The sequence below is a fragment of the Papaver somniferum genome, chromosome 6 (assembly GCF_003573695.1).
Source record: "Papaver somniferum cultivar HN1 chromosome 6, ASM357369v1, whole genome shotgun sequence".
NCBI classification, from domain to species: Eukaryota; Viridiplantae; Streptophyta; class Magnoliopsida; order Ranunculales; family Papaveraceae; genus Papaver; species Papaver somniferum.
Window position 1 is genome coordinate 165,072,506 of NC_039363.1, and position 25,130 is coordinate 165,097,635.

At 34.5% G+C, this 25,130-nt stretch overlaps 1 protein-coding gene and 1 long non-coding RNA gene across 3 annotated transcripts; both read left to right on the forward strand.

The window, feature by feature from the left end:
* The first annotated feature begins 12,399 nt into the window (after nucleotides 1-12,399).
* LOC113286373 lies at nucleotides 12,400-14,135 on the forward strand. 2 transcript variants are annotated; one of them, XR_003329253.1, is made up of 3 exons: nucleotides 12,400-12,483; nucleotides 12,655-13,419; nucleotides 13,738-14,135. It is a non-coding gene; the product is annotated as an uncharacterized LOC113286373 (long non-coding RNA). The 2 variants fall into 2 exon arrangements; XR_003329254.1 differs by lacking the exon at nucleotides 13,738-14,135 and having other exon boundaries at nucleotides 12,655-13,050; nucleotides 13,143-13,711.
* A 4,810-nt stretch (nucleotides 14,136-18,945) lies between these two features.
* LOC113286375 (probable aminotransferase ACS10) lies at nucleotides 18,946-20,071 on the forward strand. The gene is made up of 2 exons (XM_026535008.1): nucleotides 18,946-19,675; nucleotides 19,790-20,071. Exons 1-2 carry the CDS (start codon nucleotides 19,163-19,165, stop codon nucleotides 19,919-19,921), a joined length of 645 nt encoding a protein of 214 aa, XP_026390793.1. The 5' UTR covers nucleotides 18,946-19,162; the 3' UTR covers nucleotides 19,922-20,071.
* The last annotated feature ends 5,059 nt before the right edge of the window (nucleotides 20,072-25,130 follow it).

Sequence of the window (25,130 nt, forward strand, 5' to 3'; positions counted from 1 at the left end):
CGACTCTACCACAACAAACCTAAAGATTTCTAGCAAACAACAAGCATGATGGTTCACTTAGATTGTTTATAGACCAACTTCTATCTCTCGAAGGGGAATTCGTTACAATTTAAGCAAACCCCTCTGGAATCACTCCGAGTCAAAGTAAGTTGAATCGAGGCGAGGGAAGCGTAAGAGCTTTGATACCCAAGGCCTCACCGCAGTACAAGGCGGCGCAGTCACGCATTCAACTCACAGAAACCGTCGTGAACTTCGAAGTATGCTAAAAGAATAACCAATATCCTTCGAAAATTTTTCCTAACAAGCTTGATACCCTATAGGTCTCTTTCTAATCAAATTTTAAGACTTGGGTTCGCGTTAGGTTTTGTTTTCCTAAGGCGGGCAAGAAGGGAGCGGTGATGAAATCCGAACCCTTATCTTGTCTAGGCCAGGCCTTGCCCTTTACTAGGAAATTAAAGACAGTCCGATTCGTCCTCAAACAATTAGCACCTTAAGGCAAACAGTAAACCGCTTGTAGGAGATTCGCGGGTGTTTAGATGGACTTACCTCCCATACCAGACGGGCGAAGAACCGCTGTCGTCGACTCGGGCCACGACTCCTATGCCGTGTGCGAACCCGAGGGGCCGAGGTGATATTGTAATCACCGTCCTTTCCTGCACACAATTTTTATTTAAAAGTACCCTTCCGTAGGGTTTAAAAATTAAAGTCCAAGTCCAGTCCAATCCAAAGTCAAGAGGAAAAAAAAACTAAAAAAAATAATACAAAAATTTCCTCACACACTCTAAAAAATTAAAAATTAAATAAAAATTAAAAATTAAACCCTAAAATTTTATTTGTCTTCTTTTTCTCTTTTTTTTTTTCTCTTTTCGCTTTAAGCTTTAAGCTTTAGGCTTTTTACCAAGTCCTTAGCTTCCACTTCGAACCTGCAAAACAAAGATAAAAAAAAACGTAAAAAGGAAGAAATAATAAAAATAATAAACCTAAAAAAAAATTCTACCTAAACACAGGTCCGCGTCGGCGGCGCCAAAAACTTAATGTATTTTCAAAATGTAGTTGTAGTGATGGTAAAAACTGGGTTCTTTCAAACTTGTGAAGGGGAAAATAACTTTTAAAAGTAAGGAAAACTTATGGCAAAATTTGTTTCAAGGTTTTAGAAAATAACCAAGACTCTGATTCTACTCTTATGCATAAATGATGATGATAATTATCCAAAAACTCTAATTATTTGTTTAAGTCCCTTATTTCTTAATCCACATATAATCAGGCAAATTCTCAAAAATCAATTGTATCCCCTAAGCATAGATTATCTAATCAAAGTATAACCTATCTAATTGAATCATAACTAATGAAGAAAATTATGCAACAATTTAGAACTCTGCAAAAACAGTGATTGAGTGAATTATAAATTAGAGAAAATAATATAGTTACCCATCATTCATGCATAAAAAGCTTCCTCATTGCCTTGGTTGTGGGAGAATTAGTTCATCTTCATGTTGGAAAAATACTCAAAATATATTATTATTGCTCCAAAGTTGATTACAAATGAGTAGAAATCGCAACAGGAATTGTAGAAATCGCAACAGCAATTACTGTTGCGAAGACGATGTTGAGTTGTTGCAAAGAAACAATTGGTGACGGAAATCAAAGTTTTGTGGTTTAATCAGCTGTTGCAAATTGGTTGAAGAAACTGTTGCGAAGATGAAGAAACCGTGGCCAAATCTGATGAAGAAACCGTGGCCGATTCCTTGTTCTTCAGCAGCAGCAGCGTTGGTTTTCTGGCAACTTTTCTCGATGTGAATTCGACCTCCTAAATTCCTCTCAAACCTCTCCCCTTTTCACAGCAACTTGTGCGAGTATATATAGTGTTTTGGAACCCAAAAATCCCAACATAAATGCGTATATTCTCTCATTAATTTTATATTGTTCGCTGCCCAAAAACGCAATAATTTCTAATTTTTTTCTTCTACACGCGTAAACTTTGGCGAAGAACGCTCTAATTCACTTCCTCCACGCCTCAGCACTCTCTCTACGCCTTCAGAACTCCTCCATGCACAGCAGAAACACGTTTTAGCTTGTGTTGCCCTGTTTGTGTTTGGTGAATCGAACCGAGAATTTCAGCCACTTTCGATCAGTTTCGATACCCATACTATCTTCCTTAGGATGAATCACAACTCTCTACAAATTTTCAGCCATTGAATCGGCCTAAAACTTGTCCAAATTCTCAATCGAAATTCAACAGAAGTGTTTTCTATTTTCCCGCCAAAATTTTATTTTAAAAGTTTGAAGATGGAGTCCCCCTATCTAGAATTGGGGTGAGAATAACAGGTGTCCACTGAGGTCCCCTTAGTAATTAGGTTGCCCCTTAACCAATGATGAGAGTCCGAATAACAAATGTCCTTCAAATGTGCCCCGGGCAACTTTTCGAGCTGATTTTTCCAAAAATGTTTATTTTCAAGAAATACCTAAAAACACACAAAACACCATAATAAGGACAAAATCGAGTGCCAACAATATATAGTATTGAGATCAAATTAGACACAAAAATTTGTCTATCAGCATACACCTCCGCAATTAATTAGTAGTAATCCCCAGACCTCCAATGACTGAGCCAAACACCTTGTTTTGATTTTCCCTTACTACCACCCCAAAACCTGCTGCACCAGGATTTCCAAAAGAAGCACCATCACAACAAAAGAGGGTAAAATTTTCTTCTGGAGCATTCTACTGACATTGTTTTATATATTGATATTTATAATTTCTTGGACCCAGCTTAAAAAATGATATGATGAAGTTATCATAATCTTGGTTCCATTTAAATCCTTTTATTCTGATTCTATTTTCAGAAACCATTTTCAGTACATAGCTCTTGAATCTTGTCATGTCAGGTTTTGCTTTATCAAAGAATTTTCTACTCTTTTGAAACCATAGCTCTTTTAAGATAAGACATGAAGAAATAATCCATACCTCCTGAACCAAAGAGATTTTATTCCTTGCTTTTTTCTAAATATCATTAAAAGATTTGGGAGAAGTAAACATGAAAATATAACTTATCCAGGTCCAAATCTCTACACTAAATTTGCATTCCCAAAGAATATGATTCATAGTATCTTCTGCTTCTTCACAGATACAACATCTAGAAACCATTTTATATCCTTTTTTTGACCATTTTAAGATCATGAACAAAAAGACCCTGAATCAATTTCCACAAATTACTTGAAATACTTGGATGTAGAAATGCATTCCATATATATTTTCACCAATACACCTTCTCCTCTTTTAGTCTGAGCTTGTTAACAGCTGCATAAATTTCAAAATTTCCTGAGACAGTTGCTTTCCAAATTTGCTTATTTTGCATCTCACTTACATCAGGCAAGGATAAAAATTCAATTTTAATTTTAATTTCTTCTGGAATTAGCTATTCCCCATTTTTTAAAATATCTGCAACTTTAACCATTTTATTGTTTTCAAAATACTGAGAATCTCCCAGTGTCCTGGCCAGTGGCTCTTCCCCTATCCAGACATTAAACCATAAATAAATTTCATTCCCTTTTCCAACACACAATCTCAAGTCTTTTTTGTAATGACTGCCATGCCCATTTTAAGCTAGGCTAAACAGAAGAAAGTTGCCAGTTTGAGCTCCATAGATTCAGTTTATTCTTGAATTTAGCCTTGAAAAATAAGGCCAATCATCTTGAGAGTTAACAATCTTCCACATAATCTTCATTAGGAATGCTTTGTTAATCACTTCAAGCCTCTGAATTCCCAAACGTCCTTCTTCATATGGGGTACACACTTTTTTCCAATATATGGTTGTGTATTTCCTCACTTCACTATCCTTAGACCAAAGAAAATTTCTTATGATCTTTTCACAAGTTTTGATTACAGAGAAAGGCCATTTATAGATTTCCATGTTATAAACAGAAATACTATATAGTACTGATTTAATCAAGACTAACCTTTCTTGGAATGATAGAAGTTTGCCTTTCCATGTTGCAATCTTTTTTTGCATCATCTCCACCATTAGCCAAACTGTAGAAGATTTCACTCTTCCTACTACAAGAACTACCCCAAAATATTTGTCTGGAAATTCACTGATATTCATTTGAATGATACCCTGAATTATACTTTTCCACAGTGTAGAAGTTCCATGAATAAAAAACTTACTCTTGCTTTTGTTAATTATCTGTCCCGAACTTAGCTGATATTTATTCAGTAATTGAAGAAGAGATGTTATACTTTTCTTTGCTTCATTCAAGAAGATAAAAACATCAAAATAAATGTGTAGGATGTATACCATTTCTTGTAATCATTGGCACAATAAAACCTTTATTAACCATTTCAGTTAAGTTCCCACTTAAGACTTCTTCCATGATAATGAATAAAATAAAAGATCGTTGGTCTCCTTGCTTCAATCCCCTGCCAACTGAAAAGAATCCACATGGTCCTCCATTTACCATAACAGATGTTCTGGCTGATTTAAATAAAACATGTAACCAATTGCACAAAGAATTTGAGAATCCAAATATTTTTAGTACTTGGAAACGAAAATCCCAGCTTATAGAATCATAAGCTTGAGTAATATCCAGCTTTAGACCAACATTTCCACATCTCCGTTTTTTCTTCATTTCATTTCAGAAGCCAGTAAAATCTGTTTTTGAATGCACCTCCCTTGTACAGATGCTGATTGTTGAGAAGAAATTAACTTGTTCATCAAGATACTCATTCAGTTAGTGATTATCTTGGTAAATATTTTGAAGCTTACATTACTTAGACCAATAGGTCTAAATTGATTGGGAGATTTAGCACCTTCAGCCTTTGGTAGCAATACTAAAAAATTGGAATTTAGCCCTTTTGGAATAACTTTCCTTGTCCAACAGAATTGAATAGCTTGAACCAAGTCTTCTTTTATAACATTCCAACAAGCTCTATAGAAGCACCCATAGAAGCCACTTGGGCCTGGAGAACTGTCAAGATCCATGTTGAAAATTGTGGCCTTGATTTCTTCTTCTTCAGGGATTTTATCTAATATAATTTGATTTTCATGAGTTACTACCTCTGGAATATTGTGAAACAAAGATTCATCAATTGTAACTTCTTGATATTCAAATTTTTTCTCAACATGTTTAACCAATGTCAGCAATTTCTTTTTGATCTATAATTATATTGCCATTTCTAATATCCAGCTCACTTATTATATTTCTTGTTCTTCTAATTTCTAAATTTGTATGAAGAAAAGAAGTATTGGCTACTCCATCCTTAATCCAGTTAACTCTTGATTTTTGATTTAGTTAATGTGTTGAGCTGAACTTCTCTATAACTGAAATTATTTTCAGCTTCAACCAAGGAGTTTAAGGCTTCAACATCGAAAAGCTTACCATCTGAGATTTTCATAGCTTCTAGGACTTCAATTTCAGCTTCTTTAATTTTAATATGAATATTTCCAAACACTAAATTTGTATGAAGAAAATAAGTATTGGCTGCTCCATCCTTAATCCAGTTAACTCTTGCTTTTTGATTTAGTAATGTGTTGAGCTGAACTTCTCTATAACTGAAATTATTTTCAGCTTCAACCAAGGAGTTTAAGGCTTCAACATCGAAAGGCTTACCATCTGAGATTTTTATAGCTTCTAGGACTTCAATTTCAGCTTCTTTAATTTTAATATGAATATTTCCAAACCCATTTCAATTCCAATCTTTTAATACTTTTTTCAATTTCTCAATTTTCTTTGAAAAATGAAAGCTGGCTCCCCACTTATATGTTCTGAACAACAAGACTTAACTACTTCCGTAAAACCTGGATGTGATAACCATACATTGTGGCACATTTTTTGGTTTTGGTATATTAATACTACCACCTAACAAGGGGGCATGATCTGAAGATATTCTTGTACCAATCTTGTAACACCAATCGGCATATTTCTGCAACCATGAATTATTAAAAACAACTTTGTTTAAAGCACACAAAATTCTTTTGCTTCCTTGCTGGCAATTAGACCAAGAAAATTGAAGACCAGAATGAGGGGCTTGCACCAATTCACAAATATCTAAACATTCACTAAAATCCAGTATTGAACTTCTATTTGGACTTCGACCTCCTACTTTTTCATCAATTGAAGTAATGGCATTGAAATCACCAATAACTAACCATGGCTTCTTTATTGCACTTATTGCTACCATCTCAGCCCATAAATATCTCCTCTTAAATCGAGGCACATGAACTAATTGTTAAGATGTCCGAGGGTGTAGTTTCGTGTTTGAGCAATGGAGGAGATGAATTTCCCTCGCAACATAAATGGGCAAGTTAAGATACAATTTTATAGTGGGTGAATATCCCTATTTTATATTTGGTTCTACTCGTGGAGTATTTGATCATGGAAAAGAAATTGAAATCATTAATGAGTACTCTTATTATCTAGGTGACTATAAATTATGCATTGGACATCTTAACCATGGTTACAGGAAATACTAAACTGAATCATGTAATTGATAAATTAGTATAAACCCACACAATTAACTGGTATGATGTATAAACCCCTAAATTTTAGTTACACAAACTCTTGTCAAGAATTTGATAAGGATTAAAACTAACCAACAGTCGTTATCTATAATGACCAGTCCTTCTAATTCCAGCACTACCAATGGTACTTCATCCACTATAAAAATTACGTAAGCATTAAATTCAGAAAAAGAACTTGTTCATAATTAACTCTTCTGAATATCTTAACCTACCTTCACTGCAGTAAGTCTAGTTGTCCCTTTACCATCCTATCAACAAATACATGAAGGTATATCGGTAATTCTGCTAGGAGGTTTGAAATGGTGAAGCCCATGCAAGAAATAACATACTCCTTAACTTCATACAAAAAGAGATTCAATACATAAGAAAGTGAACATTTTTTTTCTTGAAAAGAAGAGAGAACTTTAGTTGGTAGATTAGCTTGTTAAATGCTCAAATACGACATGAAAAGAAGATAGAAGTTGTAATAGGAATATACCAACCTTATTTTGACCTTTGTTATCTAGACGCGACAGTGCATTTTAGATTGGATGGGCGTAGAAATTATAATCAAAACCAACACCCTGGAAAAAAAATTGTGTTAAATATGAAGCAAACAACAAAATTAAATTCTATAATCTCATGAAATATAACAATTCTCACCGCAACATTAGGCCAGACCACTCAGACAAGTTCCTCGCACTTTCTTAATGCTTCAGAAGTGACTTTGTAATATCGTTGATCAACATCAATATAGGAGCATTAAGGACCTGTAACATTGCCAATTTACACGCTAATCAAATTATAAAATCAACACAAACGACACAAGAAGTAGTAGTTCCTTGTCATCAGATGAAGATAGTGAGATACCGAATGATTTGGGGAAAAGAGTTCGTACGCCTCTTTGGCTCTTTCCAGCTAAGAAATTTTAATATTTTCATAAATGAGAGAAGAGTTCACTTTGGTAGGTAAGGAAATGGTATATTATCTAAACTATTGGACAACAAAATTTCAGATAAAAGCAAAATGAGTTTAACATCCTTACGTGGGAACTATCATGGGTGAACCATAACGTTAATATTAATTTTTCACCTTCGATGGTCTGTTGTGCAATGATAAACAACCATATAAAAGAGAACACGCTAATATAATGTGGTAACGAGATACATGAAAGGTACCTACTACTTCTACATGGTGGATATCACAATTGTCACTTGTGTGCATCCCCAAGTCCTGAAAGAGTATAAGTTTATTTTGGAAGATAGTTAAGTATACTAAAGAAAAAGAAAATATACTAATTGCTTATTTTAAGTAATATTTTGCAATGATAATTTCGTTCTCCATAGATTGATAACTTCATAAATAAAAATGTAATCTAGTTTACTTTGAGTTTGAGCTGAAGCAGTAAACCAAAATCTTTGTGTCTATGCAATGATTAGATCTAGCTTCTTTGTCCACAACAAACCTTCAACCAGTTGAGTTAGTCAACTTAAAAGTTATTTCCATCACCGCAATAAAATATCATCTCATCGAAGAAAATATAGCAAGTACCATTAAGATGTGAGATATCTTTGACGAAGTTGGTGACCTTTTGAACACTGCCGAAGATAGATGCATCTACAAGACATGGTCAAGACTCAAATTTAGATGTATCTACAAGACATATAACAAATAATATTAAATACAGTTATAAAAATAAAACAAAATTAGTTGTTTACAAGAATAACCACCAGCTTTCAACAACATTATTCGCAATCTCTTCTAAATTTCAGTAGCACATTCGTCTCCATAAAATTTCAGTAGCACATTGTGTAATGAAAGAAGTAGACTCAACTGTGGCATCCGATAAAAATATGTAATTAGGGATGTAGAACTCATTCTCGGAATAATAAGACTCGGAACCAGTATAACATATCAGAGTTTCAACTGGAACTATGGAACAAGCATTTGCTTATTAAAAGCTCAAAATACTAAGATTTCAAAAACATTTAATGGAGCTCAAAACGAAGGTTTTTACCAAGTTGCATGAATTGATCTCTCAAGAGACAAGTCTCCATAAAGAGCTCTGCTTAAACCTCAACTTCACCGAAATTATATCCATAACCCATTATTCAATAACATGAAAACCAAAATAAAACAGAACGTAGTTAACCCAGATCAACAAAGAACAATTATAGATATCCATTTTCTGAATTGAAACATCCAAGGTTCTTAGACAAGCTATGATCCAAAAGAAAAACCTCCATGACTTCCCCAAACACAAAGAATGATTGTAGATATCCACTTTCCAAAACTACTTTATCTTGTTGATTCTCTGTTTTAGGCTAATCTTCCCAGTACCTGAAAATAAAAAACTAAAAGGTGTTACAAACTAAAACATTAACTTTAGAGGAAAATATTGCTAGAAAACTGAAATACAAACCACACAAATCTCAGATCTATGAAATTAAATTCTACTAAGAAAGACCCAAAGGCAAAAGGAACCAATGTGAAGTTATACAGTAAATAAACCTTAAATGCATGTCTACTTATAAATACAAAAAAACAAACAAAAAAACAACAAAAGTAAACCCTAGAAAATCAAAACCACCGGATGTGAGAATATACATTAACAAACTTAAAACTCAATACATAAAACTGAAATTAAAGAAAAACCATGTTATAAAACTCCAAGATATCCAACAAATAAACATAAAAATTACTTATTCTTAAGGAATTTTTACCACAAAAAAGAAGCTAAACTCACGAAATCAAAAACAACTAAATAACAAGGGGTTTTATTGAATAAACTCCATCTCTTTGGATTTGTTAGAAATCAACTATATTGACTAGTCTGCTAGCACTTACGAAGGAATGATAGGGAAAAATTACACTTCTAGGGTTTAAACCAAATTTGATTACCGGGATTTGACTTCTGAGAGATGGGTTGTCATTTACGTTGAAGGTTTAGCAATGATAGCCTTTGATTTCTGACCAATCGAGTTGGATTTCAAAACAGATCTAGGTTTCGGAAAAAAAGAGAAGAAAAATAAAGAGGAGATAAAGAAGATATTATTTCTGTAGAAATTAGAGAAACTCGGATTGTTGAGAAAATAAAAGAGAAAAAGAAGATTAATAATCAGTTAATAATAAAACAAGGTTTAAAATACAATTAAGTACTCAGTTAAATTAATAAAGTATGACCGTATCCTTTTTTTCATTTTTTTATCCGTAATATAAAATATGAAGCAACGTATATACGTTATGCGCAACAGTGAAACGTCTGCAACGTAAACATACGTTGCAAAGTAGAAAAACCAAACGTTGCAAAATCTTGGAAATGGTGTAGTGAGTTTTAGAGAAAAAACAAACTGATACAACGTTTGGTATCCAGGTTGCAATTAGTTAAGGCGTATGTGAAAACTAGTAAACTGAACTATACATCATATCAGGTTTACTCAAACTTTTACAAATTCAATTATGATGTGTAACTAGTAATTACACTTCCAATTATCATATGTAACCAGAAATTACACATCTATTTAACGACGTCCTTTCTTCATTATAGGAATTTTTCTTATGATATATCTCATGAACTTGAAGGATCTATGAATGATGCTAAAATTGATGTAACTCATGTTTCTTAAGCATTCAGAGCTTGCTTTGAACTAAGCCGAAGAAGATAGTTATGTAACATAAAAAAAAAACTCTTAAATCTTACCGGACAATAATCTGTAGAATTATCACATATAGGACAGTTGACGCCTTGAAATGTTTGAAAATATCAGTAACCTTTACGCAATTGTTTAACATAAAATACTCATTTCATATCTCACATAATCAATTAAAAAATTTCTTAAATGATTAAGAACAACAATAGAAGAACATTTATGATTTCAAACCAGATCGAAATCTGAAAGTATAAGAAACTAAAATATCGTTGGAGGGCTCACAAAGATTAAGAAGCTCTGAGTTCATAAATGAACTCAAATTTTCGTCCAGAAATACAGATTAAAAATTAGATCAAACTTCAATTCGAAACTGTAGAAATTTTGTTAGACATTTTTTTTTTTTGAAAATTTCAATCTCAAAAGAGAGATCAAGATGCAATAGTTAGAGATCTATATTTTGATCATGTTTTGAATGATGATTTATATATGAAATCAAATAGATTGGGCTTTCATAAATAAGTCAACAATATTATTTTCTGAAATCGACTTGCAAATCAACACATCAGTAGTTCAAAATCCAATGAAACGATTATGATATGTTAAACTTACCTTTCCCGTCATGATTTGATGATTGTATTTTCATTTCTGGTTTTTCTTGACGATTTTCGTTGAGTTTGTTATTCGATATGCACTGATAGTTCTAGACGCAGTTGTTACCTTTGAGAATTTAATTTCGAAGGAGAAATCTTGTTTGAGATCTGAATAGATACCATTTTTACAGCAGAAAATCTCATCTGAAGGAAAGAGAAATAAAATCTCAAAATGAAAATTTATTATGATTTTCCTATTTTATATATTCAAAAGGGTAGTTTTGTCATTATTAAAATTCGTAATAGTTAATTATGGTCCAGATCCGAAGAGAAATTGATATTTTGGGCCTAGTAACAGCATATTCCTAAAATATGGAGTTGACAATAAAGGATCCATTTGGTACAGTTTTTGTATATGTCAATTAACTATGACACAATTGCCTTTTGGGGGGAGACAACGAGTGGCGAGGATGTTGTAGTCCGAAAGGAGAACATATGCACCATTCGTTTCCGGAGATATTTAATGATCCACCGTCCATTGTCTCTCCAAATAAACGTTTTTTCCATACACAAAGAAAAACTTTCAGAAAACTTCCTCCAACTGATTCATCCTCAACCTAGATTTGCTCGGATTCACCGGGTAGATCTAGGTATATGTGAATTATTATTATCTATAATAAATTACAATCCCTATTTAGGTGATTGTCAGGGTTTCCATTTATAGTACTGTATATTATTTTCATATATTTGTGATGATCTATTCTAGTCAATCAGATTACTTATTATATATTATCATAATAATTTCATATAGCCTCCTTGAAGATGTTTATATCGATTGTATCAATCGTTTCAACCATATTTTCGAGGGCGATCCATAATGGCTTAACGTAGATCTACATGTCTATGAAGATCCATGGCTACCTAATTGGATCATGATTTCGATGCATAGTGCAGATTACTCCTCCACAGGGAGCATCCAGTCTTAATGAAAGACGAGTATTTTTCATTTCAAATGGTGGAATTTGTATTCAAACACCATCCCTAAATCAATTTCCTCAGTAAAATGTATGTATTTGATATTTTTGTATTGTTGTATTTGCTCATGTATTTTAGTTTGGATGTAGTTGATTGATGTATATAATCTTATTATCTAATATATGAATTTGGGATTGCTGCTCCTGTTCCTTAAAAAAAAAGAAGTTTGAACACATTAAAACGTATCGCAGCCTAATCAAATCTTGGTGGTTCGTTTTGGGGGTTTTAATAAGTGGAAAACTGTTGCTTAATATTTGTTCAAAGTTTTACCCAGGCGTACAAACCGTAAGGTTAATTAGGAATACTACATTCATTGGAAACCATAATTAGTCAGTTTCATCGAACTTATCTCTCAACATTTTTTACTGCAAAAAAAAATCTTTGAAATTTGATTCTTCTGTTGAATGGATGTATTACAGGGATCGTGGTTTTTAAGGGTGAGGATTGCGTTTTCAGATTGTGTCGGTTTCACTATTGCGGTTTAAAAGGTGGTACGCGAATTAATCTTTAGTATGCCTTTTGCTTAGGTGTTCTGCAGTTATTAAAACCATCTGAACTCACCGCAATCAGTTTTGCATACCATTCATAAAAGGGAACAAACTACAATTACTTTTTTATATCCACTTTCATCGCTGTTGCGGTGGAGTTTGTGGAGACAAGTTTCGAAGAACATCATAATCTCCATCCATGTACTACTTTTCAGTCAGTAAGTGTAAGTCATAGTCTTACCTTGCCCTTTTTGGTTTCCCATAGTTGTTGTTTCAACTTGACTATTCTATCTGTCTAGGAATTTTTTGTAGTGTTTTTCTTTTTTCTATCAAGATCATATTTACATAATTGGTTTCTATTTTTAACAATTTTGCTTTTTTTTGTTTGTTTGAAGACGATATGGATTTGTCTACAAAGACATCAACGAACACCAATGTTTTTAAACAATATGCCCGACACGCAGTGCAATGCCTTTACGGAAGTTACATATAAAAAAACCATGACCACACTAAATTGTTCGGCAGGATGTACAATGCTAAGTTTTCTGAAGTAAAAGTTGTGTGATTTACTAAGTAGCCTCAGTTTGTTTTTCTTAATTTTTCTTTGCTTAATGATTTTTATGTATGGCTAACGGCTATGAAACGTGTACTTAACTTCGCTTCCATTAACTTTCTTCCACATTATCCTTTTTGTTCTGTTGTATCAGTTTGGTACTCTGACGGCTATGGAGGAGATATAAATTTCTTGAAACTTTATTCTGTAAATGAAATTAACTACTGTTAGTGATGCAGTACGGTTCCCTTACCATCTCTCATGTTGGATTAGCCACTTTTTTTTAGTCAATTAATTTCCCATTGAAGTTTTATATTGGTGTATTTGCAGATCAGCTCGGTACAAAAACTGATCACTTCGTTCACAAACAGATGGCAGTAGTGGATCTATAATCTTACACATGCAAGGTCCATTTTACTGTTACTTGATTAGTATTTTCAGTACTTTTGTTGTATATTTTGCAAGAAATCTCATTCTCTTAGTTTTTCGGATAAGGTGAATCGCGATGTGGGTTGTTCCATTGTGCAATACTGGCAGGTTTCAATATTTTTATCATACAATGGCGCCACAATAACACTTCAAGAGAATTTGGTAGTTTGTCTAAAAAGTACGAGTTCTCTGTTAATTGCCGGTCTGCAATGGAATTGCAAAGTTAATTTGAAATAATTGTCTACAGTTACGTTACACTTTGAGGAAATTGATTTACGAAAATGTGTATTGTGCTTCAAGGAAATGGAAGCTACGCATTAAATTTGCAAAAAGGAATTTAGTGTGAATTTTTGGAATTCAGTGTGATCTCATGTTAATTGACCCTCATGTTTAGGCTGGGATTATTTTGTTTTTAAGAAGATAATCTGTCTATGATTTTTGTTTTGTTGTTCTTTTTCCTTTTCAATCACTATTAATTGGCCTTACTTCTCTGCAGGTGAGCCAATGGAATTTGTTTAATGTTTTCTCATCAGTTCCTCTTCTTTTTAAAGTTTGAGTACGCTAATGAAATTACTACTGGAGGCAAATGTATGTAGAGTTCCATGCACCCATCCACAAATACCATAATTATAGTTAGTTTTTGTCCGCTCCGTGTATTTCGAGTAAAACGTTTCTTTTTGTTTTTTTTGCGTTTCTTTTTGTTTTTTTGTTTCCTTCTATTCGACTACATCATCGGCCCATGAATACTCGGGGAATAAAAGCCATACATTAAAATGATGAGAACATCAACTAGCATATCTGGTATATGTTCAAGAGTGATTAGGATGCATATGTAGAGTATCACGACTCAAGTTCGATGCAATAATGTCGTTATAAAGTTGTAACACGCAATGGCTCGAGAGCAGAAAGAGATAGAAAGGAACTTGGTTTGTATTATACTGTTGATTAAAATTACAAGAAGACAAGCAAAGTTTTTTGCCTTACTCAATCATTGTTTTCATACAATACAACTTGGTGTCCTCTGGGGTCTTTCTAATCCATCTAAGTAAAAAAGCAAGCAAAAACAAAAACCCAAAAATTTTCAGTACCACAAGCATCAACATCCTCTCCACTCTGTAACTCTATCTATCCAACTACATTATATGGTGGGGTGTATATTATTGTCGAAGTTTTAGATTGGGGGATGAGCTTGGACTTGGCTTCATAACCTCAAAAATATTAAAAACCTTTACCTAGTGTTAATGTGGTTTAGGGTTCCATGACTGGATTGCTAATGTGGGTCTCCTAACTAACATGATATTAGAAGATTTCTGAAATGAAGTTTGTGGTGAACAGAGAGTAGGACAAAAACAGGATTTGGCAAGAAGTGCTGGAAAAAGTGAGAGACAGGTGAGAGAGGGAGGAACAAAACTCAAGACCAGGAATAACATTATAGCAGACACGACCAAAACAAAGGCCTGGGAGTGGGGAAATTAAGCTTTGAGGCGTAGGACTCAATCACTACAAAAGAACAAAAAGTATGATGACATCAAGGATCTTAAGGCTTAACGGGAGGAGGGAATACAAACTTATCTCGAGTATTTCCTTTGTGAGAATTCACGGATTAGCCCTTGTGGTTGAACATTATATAAGGTTGATAATTATAGGATTTCCAAAACTCCTGAAAGGGTTACCAAATTGTCCCCGTGATTACCAAATTCCCTATGATTATAGGGTTTTTCATTACTGTTTAATCAGATAACGCCTTTGTCCACGTAAAATTACGAAGGATGTTTTTAAGGCATACCTAAAATTTTCTAGGCACACCAATTAGTTTCCTATCCAGGATATCGCATAAGGGGTATCTTCTGAAGGCTATTCAATTACCTATTTACCCTTAAACCTTCATAATTATTAATCTGCTCTTTTCCTTAACATATAAACCTAAATTTTAAATCCTAAATCAGTTTCATCTTCTCTTCTTCTTCTCCTTCTCAACCAAACCTCCATCAAAAAATAAATAATTCATCGCACGAAAAATTTTAATCGTCGATTCCTTAAAATTAGATCGTCGATTAAACTCCACTATATAACAATATGGGTCGTCGTGTAAAGACTAAAGCATCACGTTCTAAAACCTCTCAATCAATTGAAGAACCAATTGAAGATGAAGATGTAGAAACTGAAAACCCAAAGAGAAATCGAAAAGAAAAATCATCCAATTGAAGAACCAACTCAAGAAATGAGTATAATAAAGTAAGTTATACAAACCCATATCACTATTTATTATTTTTGATTGTTATAATAGGTTATTACGTCAAAAAATAGGGTTTTTCGGCGGTTATAGTTCATGGTTCGGCTCAAAATTAAGTATATATTTGCGCCGAACTGCTCTTGAAATTGATCTCTGAAAATGTAAATGAACATTTAGGCTTAACAATTTAATTTAGTTTTGAACCGAACTTTGTTAAATACCACCCATGTATGTAGATTCGGCTTATTCGACACTTTCAGTTTTGAGCCAAACCATCTCCTGGTTTCCGTAAATGTAGGTTCGGCTTATTCCATGATTTCGTTATGTGCCGAGTATATGTTTTAATCCATAAGTGTAGATTCGGCTTGTTCGATACTACTAGATTTGAGCCGAATATGTATTGTTAGAATTTTTCATAAATTGTGCAAGTATAGGTTCGGCTTATCCCATGATTTCATTATGTGCCGAATATGCGTTTCATTTCATAATTTTGGATTCGGCTTATTCGATTCTACTAGTTTTACCGAATACGCATTGTTAGAATTTTTCATAAGTTGTGTAAGTGTAGGTTCGGCTTATTACATGATTTTATTATGCGCCGAACAATCAACATATTTTGTATCAAACGATTTTCACTGGTATGTTCGGCTCATACGATTTTCATTATATAAGCCGAACCATTAACATTTTTTATTCCAGAACTCTCAGGAATAGGTTCGGCTTATACGATATTCTAAATATGTGCCGAACAATCAACAAATTTTGTACCAAACAATTTCTAAAGGTATGTTTGGCTCATACGATTTTCATTATATAAGCCGAACCATTAACATTTTTTATTCCATAACTCTCAGGAATAGGTTCGGTTTTCTAGGAACATTTTATAAAAGCCGAACTAGTGTCTAGCAAATGGGTTGGAAGTGGAAAATATATGTTTGGCGCATACCTAAACAGTTTCAGCTAGCCGAACTGTTCATCAAGGGATTGGTTCGGCTCATAGATGTAAGCCGAACCTCTTCCTGGTTCGCCAAACCTCAATGAAAAAATAAAAACTTTTGACAATTTCGCGCTATAAAAGTGAGATTAAGCATAGTTGATATGTATTTGGGAATCATTTTTGTAGTTGATATGTATTTTCGTAGGTTTTTTGTATGAAGAATGACCCTCCTTATCCTCCATTGAATCAAGATTTTTTTTTCTCACTTTCTCCTTCTCAATAAAAAAAAATTTCCCCCAAAATTTATCATCTACACAAACAAACCTTATTATTCTGAAAATTATCTTAATCACTAAACAAAAATTTTAATCACTAATCCAGATTATTAACACTAATACATAAAGGGCAGATTTGTCATCATAAAAAAAATTGGTTAAGGGGCTTTCTGATTTTGTTATTTGACATACCTTTTTGTCGTCACTTGGTATGCCTAAAAACAACCTTCAAAATTATGGGTTCGATTGTAAATGAGACTCTTAGAACCGTACTTGAGAGTTTCCTACCTCATACGGCTCAGCAATCAATTATTCCGGTTCGGGTAAATAAGAAGTTGCAAATGTTATGGTCAAGCACAAAAATAATACTCCCCTATTTTTAAAAAAGAGATACTAATTTTACGAAAAATACGAGGAAACGGAGATAATATTGCACCTAGGTGCATTGACATGCGACTTAGATTTTGTTATACGTTGCAAAAAATATGAGGAAGAGTGAAATGATACACAACTAACGTTCAGAACTAGATTATGCAAAATCCAATCTATACCTTTTTAGACTCTTTTCCCCAAGTAATGCACGTTAGTTTGTTCATGTACTTTTGGTTGATGATTTAACTTGATGTCTTATCTCAATCTGGTCCGGCTATTCCTGGCATTTTGGAAATGCCATATAAGCTAAAATTTGGATATAAAAACCCAATTTTATTAATTAAATGTATACTCAAGCTAAAAAAAGAAAAAAGCACACCATTGTGATGGTCTTAACACCATTTTAGGGACCAAAAGGATTCAAGAAAAGGCGGGAAGTATGTATTAATAATTGTGATTGTACCAAAAAAGTGAGTCCAGGTAGGGTAACTCACATCAACACACCGTCCAATTCACATCCCGTTATAGACGTACGGTCATCAATGGGGCATCCTAGTTAGTAATTCTGAGAATAATGCCCGAATGATTCGAAAACTTACACGAACTGACCGAATCAGAATGATACTTTCGAACTATTTGAACTCCGAACCTAGTTCCTAGATTATATGGACCTCACGAATGATTCGTGAACGTATCCGAACTGACCGAATACAAATGATATTTCCGAACTAGAACTTTGTTTGATTTTTGTATATACTTTAAATTTAAATACAATTATTCAATTGAAATTTTCTATTGGTAGTTGTTCAACCAGTATTTATATGTTAATTTTTGTGTAAAAGTCTATAATTTAGTTTTTTAATGCATTTATGCGATTAAATTGTTTATTTCTTGTTACATAATCCCGTTAAAATGTTTTTTTCCATCTTATAAATCATATACAAATAAAATTAGTCTCGTAATAAGGTCATAGTGCTTATCAATTTATCATATACATAAACCGAATTTTAAGTGCCGAACTCACATTTATAAAAAGAATATGCACGTACATATGTTGTTCCAAACTACTGTCCGAATAACGAACCGTTGACCGGATTTTGACCGAACCCGATCTATCCGAATCCATATAGTTCCCGTATATATACCGTCCCGAACTACTACCCATACCGAATTGCTAACTAGGGGGCATAACCTAAAAGTAGTCAATTTGTTAATTTTCCAGTACAGTCGTGTCGTGTATTCTACTCTCCTCCCATCTGAAGTTTAGGAACCGGCCCATCCCATTTGAATTGACAGAGTATTTTCCTCACATGTATGCACATTAATAGCCCTCTTTTAGACCACTAATCAAGGGAATCACAGCCACTATCATGGCATCATATGAGCAAAATGAAAAAACTGTCTTGAATGAATGTTTACACTCCTTCGACATGAATTATACACACCTGCAGGAGTTGTATCCGCATTTATCCAATGCAAGCAAAATCTAAAATCTGACTCGTCTGAGTGTTATTAATCTGAGTGTTATTAATCTGAATCTGATTAAAAATTTCTAAATGATAGAGCTATCATTTTATCGAATTCTTTCAGATATATGCCCAACTAGCCAGGTGTAAAATACTTCGAAACAAATTGTCTATGACTCATCCTTCGAGTCAGATAAATAATTTGAATCAGATTTCAAGTCAGACATCAGAAAATTCTGAAACTAAAAATTCTGAATCAAATCCAAACAAACAACGTGCTAGATTTGTCCTAAGTTGATACTTCCTTGCAACAATTTCACTTGCTCTTGGTTTCATCAGTGACAACTGTTTGCCTCAATGTACGGCAAACAATTTTATAATTCAAAAAACAAAGGACAAGGCCTTTAGGGGAAATTAATATTTAAATTGATGGTAATTTAGTCAAAGCACATGATAAATCTCCCAACAACAAGAAGAAGATCAAAACAAAACAAAACAAACAACACTTCTCCACTCTCCTCTCATCCTCCTCTATCTCTCTCTGCTACTCGCGAACTCCGCCGGCTTTCGCCGACGGAAAACCCAAAGCTATCATCAGATTCCGGCCACACCCACATGAACAAATCCCACCAATAATTATGACCCAAACCCATTCCAAGCTTTCAAAAGAAGAGCAAAACATCGGTGGTGGTGGAGGTGGAGGTGGTGCTGGAGGAAGAGTAACGACAGATATGAGAATCATAGTACCATTACAAGGTGTTGTACAAGGTAGAGGAGGTTTAGTCTTAGGTTCAATTATCCCTTGTGCTCTTTTCTACTTCTTACAGCTTTATCTCAAAAGAAACCGTTCTTCATCATCATCATCTCAACCTGATGATAACAATAATTCTTCACCGCCTAATCCGTTATCACCGTCACCGTCCTCGGGACAACTGTCTGAAGTTGGTAGTGGATTGAATCGTTCATTATCTCGGACACATTTGATGTCTCCTAGAAGTGGTGGTTCTGTTCATATATCTTCTAGGGCTAATTCAATTGTGAAATCTAATGATTCTGCTTATTATATTGGACTGAGTAAATCTAAAGAAGATCCTTATGATGAGGTTGTCAATCCTAATGGGTTTATTCAACTTGGATTAGCTGAAAATAAGGTTAGTTTTGCTTAATTCTGTGTTAATTTTATGTTTAATTGAAATTGTTTCTTGCATTGATGGAATTGTGTTTAGTGAGGATTTTCGAATAATGGGTTTGTTTTGTTTATGTAGTTGTCATTGGATTTGGTTAGAGATTGGCTTACTGAGAATGCCAAGGAGTTGGTAATGGGTGGAAATGAGGAATTGAGTATAAGTGGGATTGCTACATATCAGCCTTTTGGTGGACACATCAATGTGCTGTGATTGGAGTTGGAGGGGGCATAGGTGAATGTCGTATTTTTGTAGGATCTAATGTTAGTTGGTTTGTGTGATATTGTTACTGAATATGAAGCCAAAAACGAATGCTTGGTTTTGTTCATTGATGAGTTTAAATAAAGTTTAGAAGTTAGAACACACTAAAAGTACAGGAGATAGTAATTTTGTTATCAACAATTGAAAGAAAAGCACTGTACTTTCTTTTAACACAACCTGGATCATGTTAACCTATGCACCCAGGCATAGGATTAGAGTTAATTACCAATCATTATTCTGTTACGCGCAATAATCAAAAATAAAGAAAAATGAAATAAGCAAGAGTTATTGCTACTTAGCTCCTTTATAATGGAAGTGATTGCTTTGACGAAACGAACAAGCTCCCCATATCTCCGTAATAGCAACATGACAAAACTTTGGAAAACAGAGTGAGTCGCGTGTTCAACACGCTGTCCTTAAGACATTAGCGCTCGGCTACACTCAAAAGTGATGATATAGCCCTCACAGGACGGATATCTTCAGGATAAAACACCCTAATACACCTACTACTAGCATATGTAGTAGATGCTAAACTTAAGCTTGGCAACTTCGAAAAACATTAAAGAAAATTGCGAATGATAAAGAAAGCAATACAAAATATTTTTCCTTGGGGATCTTTCTAAAATATAGAGAAACACCTGTCCCAATGATTTTACAAAAGTAGTGAATTTGTTTATATAATTAACAAATACAACTTAAGAAGAAAAACTCCTCGATGTGGGACTAAAGGTTTATATAGTCTCTTAAAACTACTAAAAATTGTAAACTGCACGGGACTAATAAGTTTCATTCACAAAATCATTGTTTTATTAATCATTTTCCAACATATTTTACATTATTTGTCCTTAATTCTCTATTTGCATTTCTCTAACTCATCATCTTCCTCACCGTCTCTCAAAACCCACAACTGATAATGGATATTTTGAATTCTAAAAAACAATCAGAAAACTATGTTTGCCAGTAGTATGAGAGGAAATCATCAAAAGTTATTAATCAGACTCCATGAAAGGGAAAAATAAATAATTAGGATCATTAATATCTCACCACATTCGATCTCAAAACTCCAAAAAAAAAATCAATCAAAATCAGTAATCTTTTTTTACAGTAAACTTTTTTTCCCAGTGAAAGCAAGCCAATAGAAATCATGAGAAAGTACCAAAAAATTTAGATGTACCCAATTAGTTCTGAAATCAATAATTAAGATCCATGTATGTAAAAAGAAACTCCAAAATAAACCTAAAAGTCTTTGATAAACTATCATATGCATGGATTATAATCTTCAAGGATTAAACTTCCCTTTAACTTAACTTTTCCACTTAATAGTAAATTGCTTTCCTCGAGTTTTCCTCTATTGGTTTTTATGTTTTCGTGACAAGAAGAGAGAGACGTGATGGAAAGAAAGTGCTTAACCGGTGGAAGTTTCTCTCTCATCGTTTTGGCAAATAAGTTGAGAGATAAAAGGGCAATTAAGGAAAGTAGAATAAGAGGAACGCATTTAAAATATTTACTCCGTGGTTTTCGAGAGAAATTTTAAATTTCCAAAATAAAGCTACTAATTAACGAGCAGTTAGCCTATGCACTCATGCATAGATTAACATTTGCCACACAACCTATAACAATTTTTTTTTCTCGGAAACACATATTAATTATGTATTTTCTTTAATTAAATGTTTTCGAAGGGCGGTACCGTTGTGCAAAGCCTGCGGAAGCGTTAGATTTGCACTTCTACGAGGTATCTCAATATCGCCAAGAACACAATCACATACACAAGAAGAACAAGTATTTAACGAGGTTTAATCCTCGGGAAGAAATAAATAATTTTATATACCACCGTATAGGTTGGAATATACAAAGTTTTTAGACGAGAAGAAGAAAACTGTTACTTAGTTCTGGTGTGTATTCTCTAGTTCTCTCTATGGCTATTTATACACATCAATAGGAGTGGACACATTCCTTAACAAGGAATACTTTCCTACAAGTATATGGTTTCCTAATCTTAGCTGTAAGAACAAACCTCTTAAGCTTCTATACTTAGGACACAAGTACTTGGTTTCCTTAACCAACTAGATTTCCTAATCTAGTCATTGACCATCGTACCAACAATTCTCCACCTCGGATCATGCATTCATGCATGAGACGATCAATAGACAAAATCACCTCCATCTTCCAACGTCGATTGAACCATCATTGGCTGCCTACGTATCCTCAATAGGAATCAAACCCAACTGTAGTTCTCTTAAATGGCCTTGCTAGAAGACCTCCACCAGGTTTATAAGAATCTTTACCCCAAAAAGGACCTTTCACCAAACTGAAAGGATGTGGATCAATTTCAAACAATGTCGAAACTTGATCCCACATACTAATTTAGTCAACATATCAGTTGGATTGTCTTTGGTATTGATCTTCACAAGTAGAATGTCTTCTTCTTCAAGAATTTCTTTCACAAAGTAAAATCGTACGTCTATATGTTTGGTTATAGCATGATGCACTTGATTCTTAGCCAAATAAATTGCACTAAGACTATCACAATGCACATGCAGTTGGTCTTGCACAACTCCTAAGTCATCTAGCAAACCTTGTAACCATATAGCCTCATCAAATGCCTCAGTCACTGCCATATACTCCGCCTCCATAGTTGAAAGAGCCACACTAGACTGCAAGATTGATCTCCAACTTACTGGTGCCCCTGCTACGGTAAATACATACCCTGTAGTTGAACGCCTTTTGTCCAAATCACCAGCATAGTCAGAATCCACATACCCAACACACAACTGATTCTTACTTCTATCCTTCACAAACTCCAAGCCAACATTAATCGTACCATAAAGATACCTCAAAATCCATTTCACAGCATGCCAGTGTCCTTTACCAGGACAATGCATATAACGGCTGACCATACCAAATGCATGTGAAATGTCGGGCCTTGTACATACCATCGTATACATCAAGCTACCAACAGCTTCAACATATGGACTTAGGCCATATAATTTTGCTCTTGTTCAGTAGTGTGAGACATAAGAGGAGTACTTACAGATTTAGTTCCTTCGTAGACACCAAACTTATGTAACACTTTCTTCAAATATGCCTTTTGAGACAAACAAACTTTACCCTTCTCTTTGTCACGTTGAATCTCCATGCCAAGAATCTTCTTAGCTTCTCCCATATCTTTCATCTCAAACTTAGATGACAACTTGTTCTTCAAATTATCAATCTCTTTCTTGTTATTCGATGCAATCAGCATATCATCGACATACAAGAGCAAATATATGAAAGACCCATCACGTATCTTCTTAAAGTATACACAATGGTCATAGTGACTTCTTGTGTATGTTTGGCCTATCATAAACTGGTCAAATCGCTTGCAACATTGTCTTGGAGACTGTTTTAGCCCGTACAATGATCTCTTCAGTTTACATACACAATCTTGTTTTCCAGCAACCTTGAACCCACTCGGCTGAGTCATATAGATCTCCTCTTCTAGATCCCCATGTAAGAACGCCGTCTTAACATCTAGCTGAACTAGGTATAAATCATATTGTGCTACCAAGGCCAACAAAATACGGATTGGTGAGTGTTTTACCACCGGAGAGAACACCTCATTGTAGTCAATACCTTCTCTCTGGGCATAACCTTTTACAACTAACCTTGCCTTGTAGCGAACTTGATTCACCCAAGATCCTTCTTTCTTAGCATATACCCACTTGCACCCTATGGCCTTCTTACCGTTCGGAAACTTCATAAGAACCCATGTGCCATTCTTGTAAAGAGACTCCATCTCGTCCTGCATTGCACCTTCCCATTTTTTACACTCTGCACTATGTACAGCTTCTAAATAGGAAGTAGGAGTACCATCTTCAACAACTGGTAATGCATAAGTAATGTAATCATTCATCCAACTAGGCTTCCTGGTTTGCTGGTTGCCATAGTTTCCGTGACCATAGCTTCTGTATCTTCTACTGACCCTTGTTCCTCTTCCTCAACAACGACACTATCATTTGGAACTTCAGTAGATACTTCTCTTGTGGACCCAATGTCTTCAAAAATATTCTCAACAGATACAAACTTAACTGGAATTGGTGGAGTTGCATCAATCTCCACCTGCTGCAAAGGCTCACTAGTACTGGTGCTTCTGTTCTCCACCTTCCGAGAACCCCAGGACTTTACCATAGATATCTCATCAAATGTGACATCTCTACTCATGACTATCTTCTTCTCAACTGGATTCCAAATCTTGAACCCTTTTACTCCGTTCTTCATACCCACAAAGATTCCTTTCACGGCACGGCTATCAAGCTTGTTTTCACTAACATGATACCACGCATGACAACCAAAGATATGAATTGAGTCATAATCATAAATTGGTTTACCAAACCATTTATCCATAGGAGTCTTACCTTCTAATACAACTGATGGCAACCTATTAATGAGGAAGCACGTATACGTAACTGCCTCAGCCCAAAATGCCTTACCTAATCCAGCATTAGATAACATACATCGTACCTTCTCCAGCAAAGTACGATTCATGCATTCAGCTACCCCATTCTGTTGCGGTGTCTTCTTAACTGTGAAGTGCCTCTTTATCTCCTCATCTTGACATACTTGCAAGAATGGATCACTCTTGTACTCTCCACCATTGTCCGAACTTAGTACTTTGATCTTTCTGCCAGTTTAAGTCTCAGTTGCCTTTTTCCACCTCACAAAGATTTATAGAACTTCATACTTATGCCTCATGGTGTACACCCATACGCGCCTAGAATAATCATCAATGAACGACACAACCCAATGTTTCCCTCCCAATGATGCATTCTTGGAAGGACCCCAAACATCTGAGTGAGCATAGTCAAGAACTCCACTAGTATTGTGGATAGATGTGCCAAAGCTTGTTCTTGTTTTCTCGCCCTTAACACAATGTTCACAAAATGCTAACTTGCAGGCAATAACACCTTTCAACAACTCTTGTTGAATCAACCTATGCAACTACTTCTCACCTGGATGTGCAAGTCTCATGTGCAATAGCTTTGTTTTCTCGGTAGATGCACTCTCGATGTGTTCAGAATTAGACACATCTCCTGTTGTTGTACTCCCAATCAAGTAGTACAAGTTATGATGACGTGTGCCCTTCATGATTACCATAGATCCAGAGATTACCTTTAGAACACCA

What these genes read in the sequence shown, in the direction of transcription:
- LOC113286375 (XM_026535008.1), top strand. Translation starts at nt 19,163, where the DNA reads ATGACCCAAACCCATTCCAAGCTTTCAAAAGAAGAGCAAAACATCGGT. An exon ending in TTGGATTAGCTGAAAATAAG is followed by an intron (nt 19,676 to 19,789) that starts GTTAGTTTTGCT and finishes TTGTTTATGTAG; the next exon opens with TTGTCATTGGATTTGGTTAG.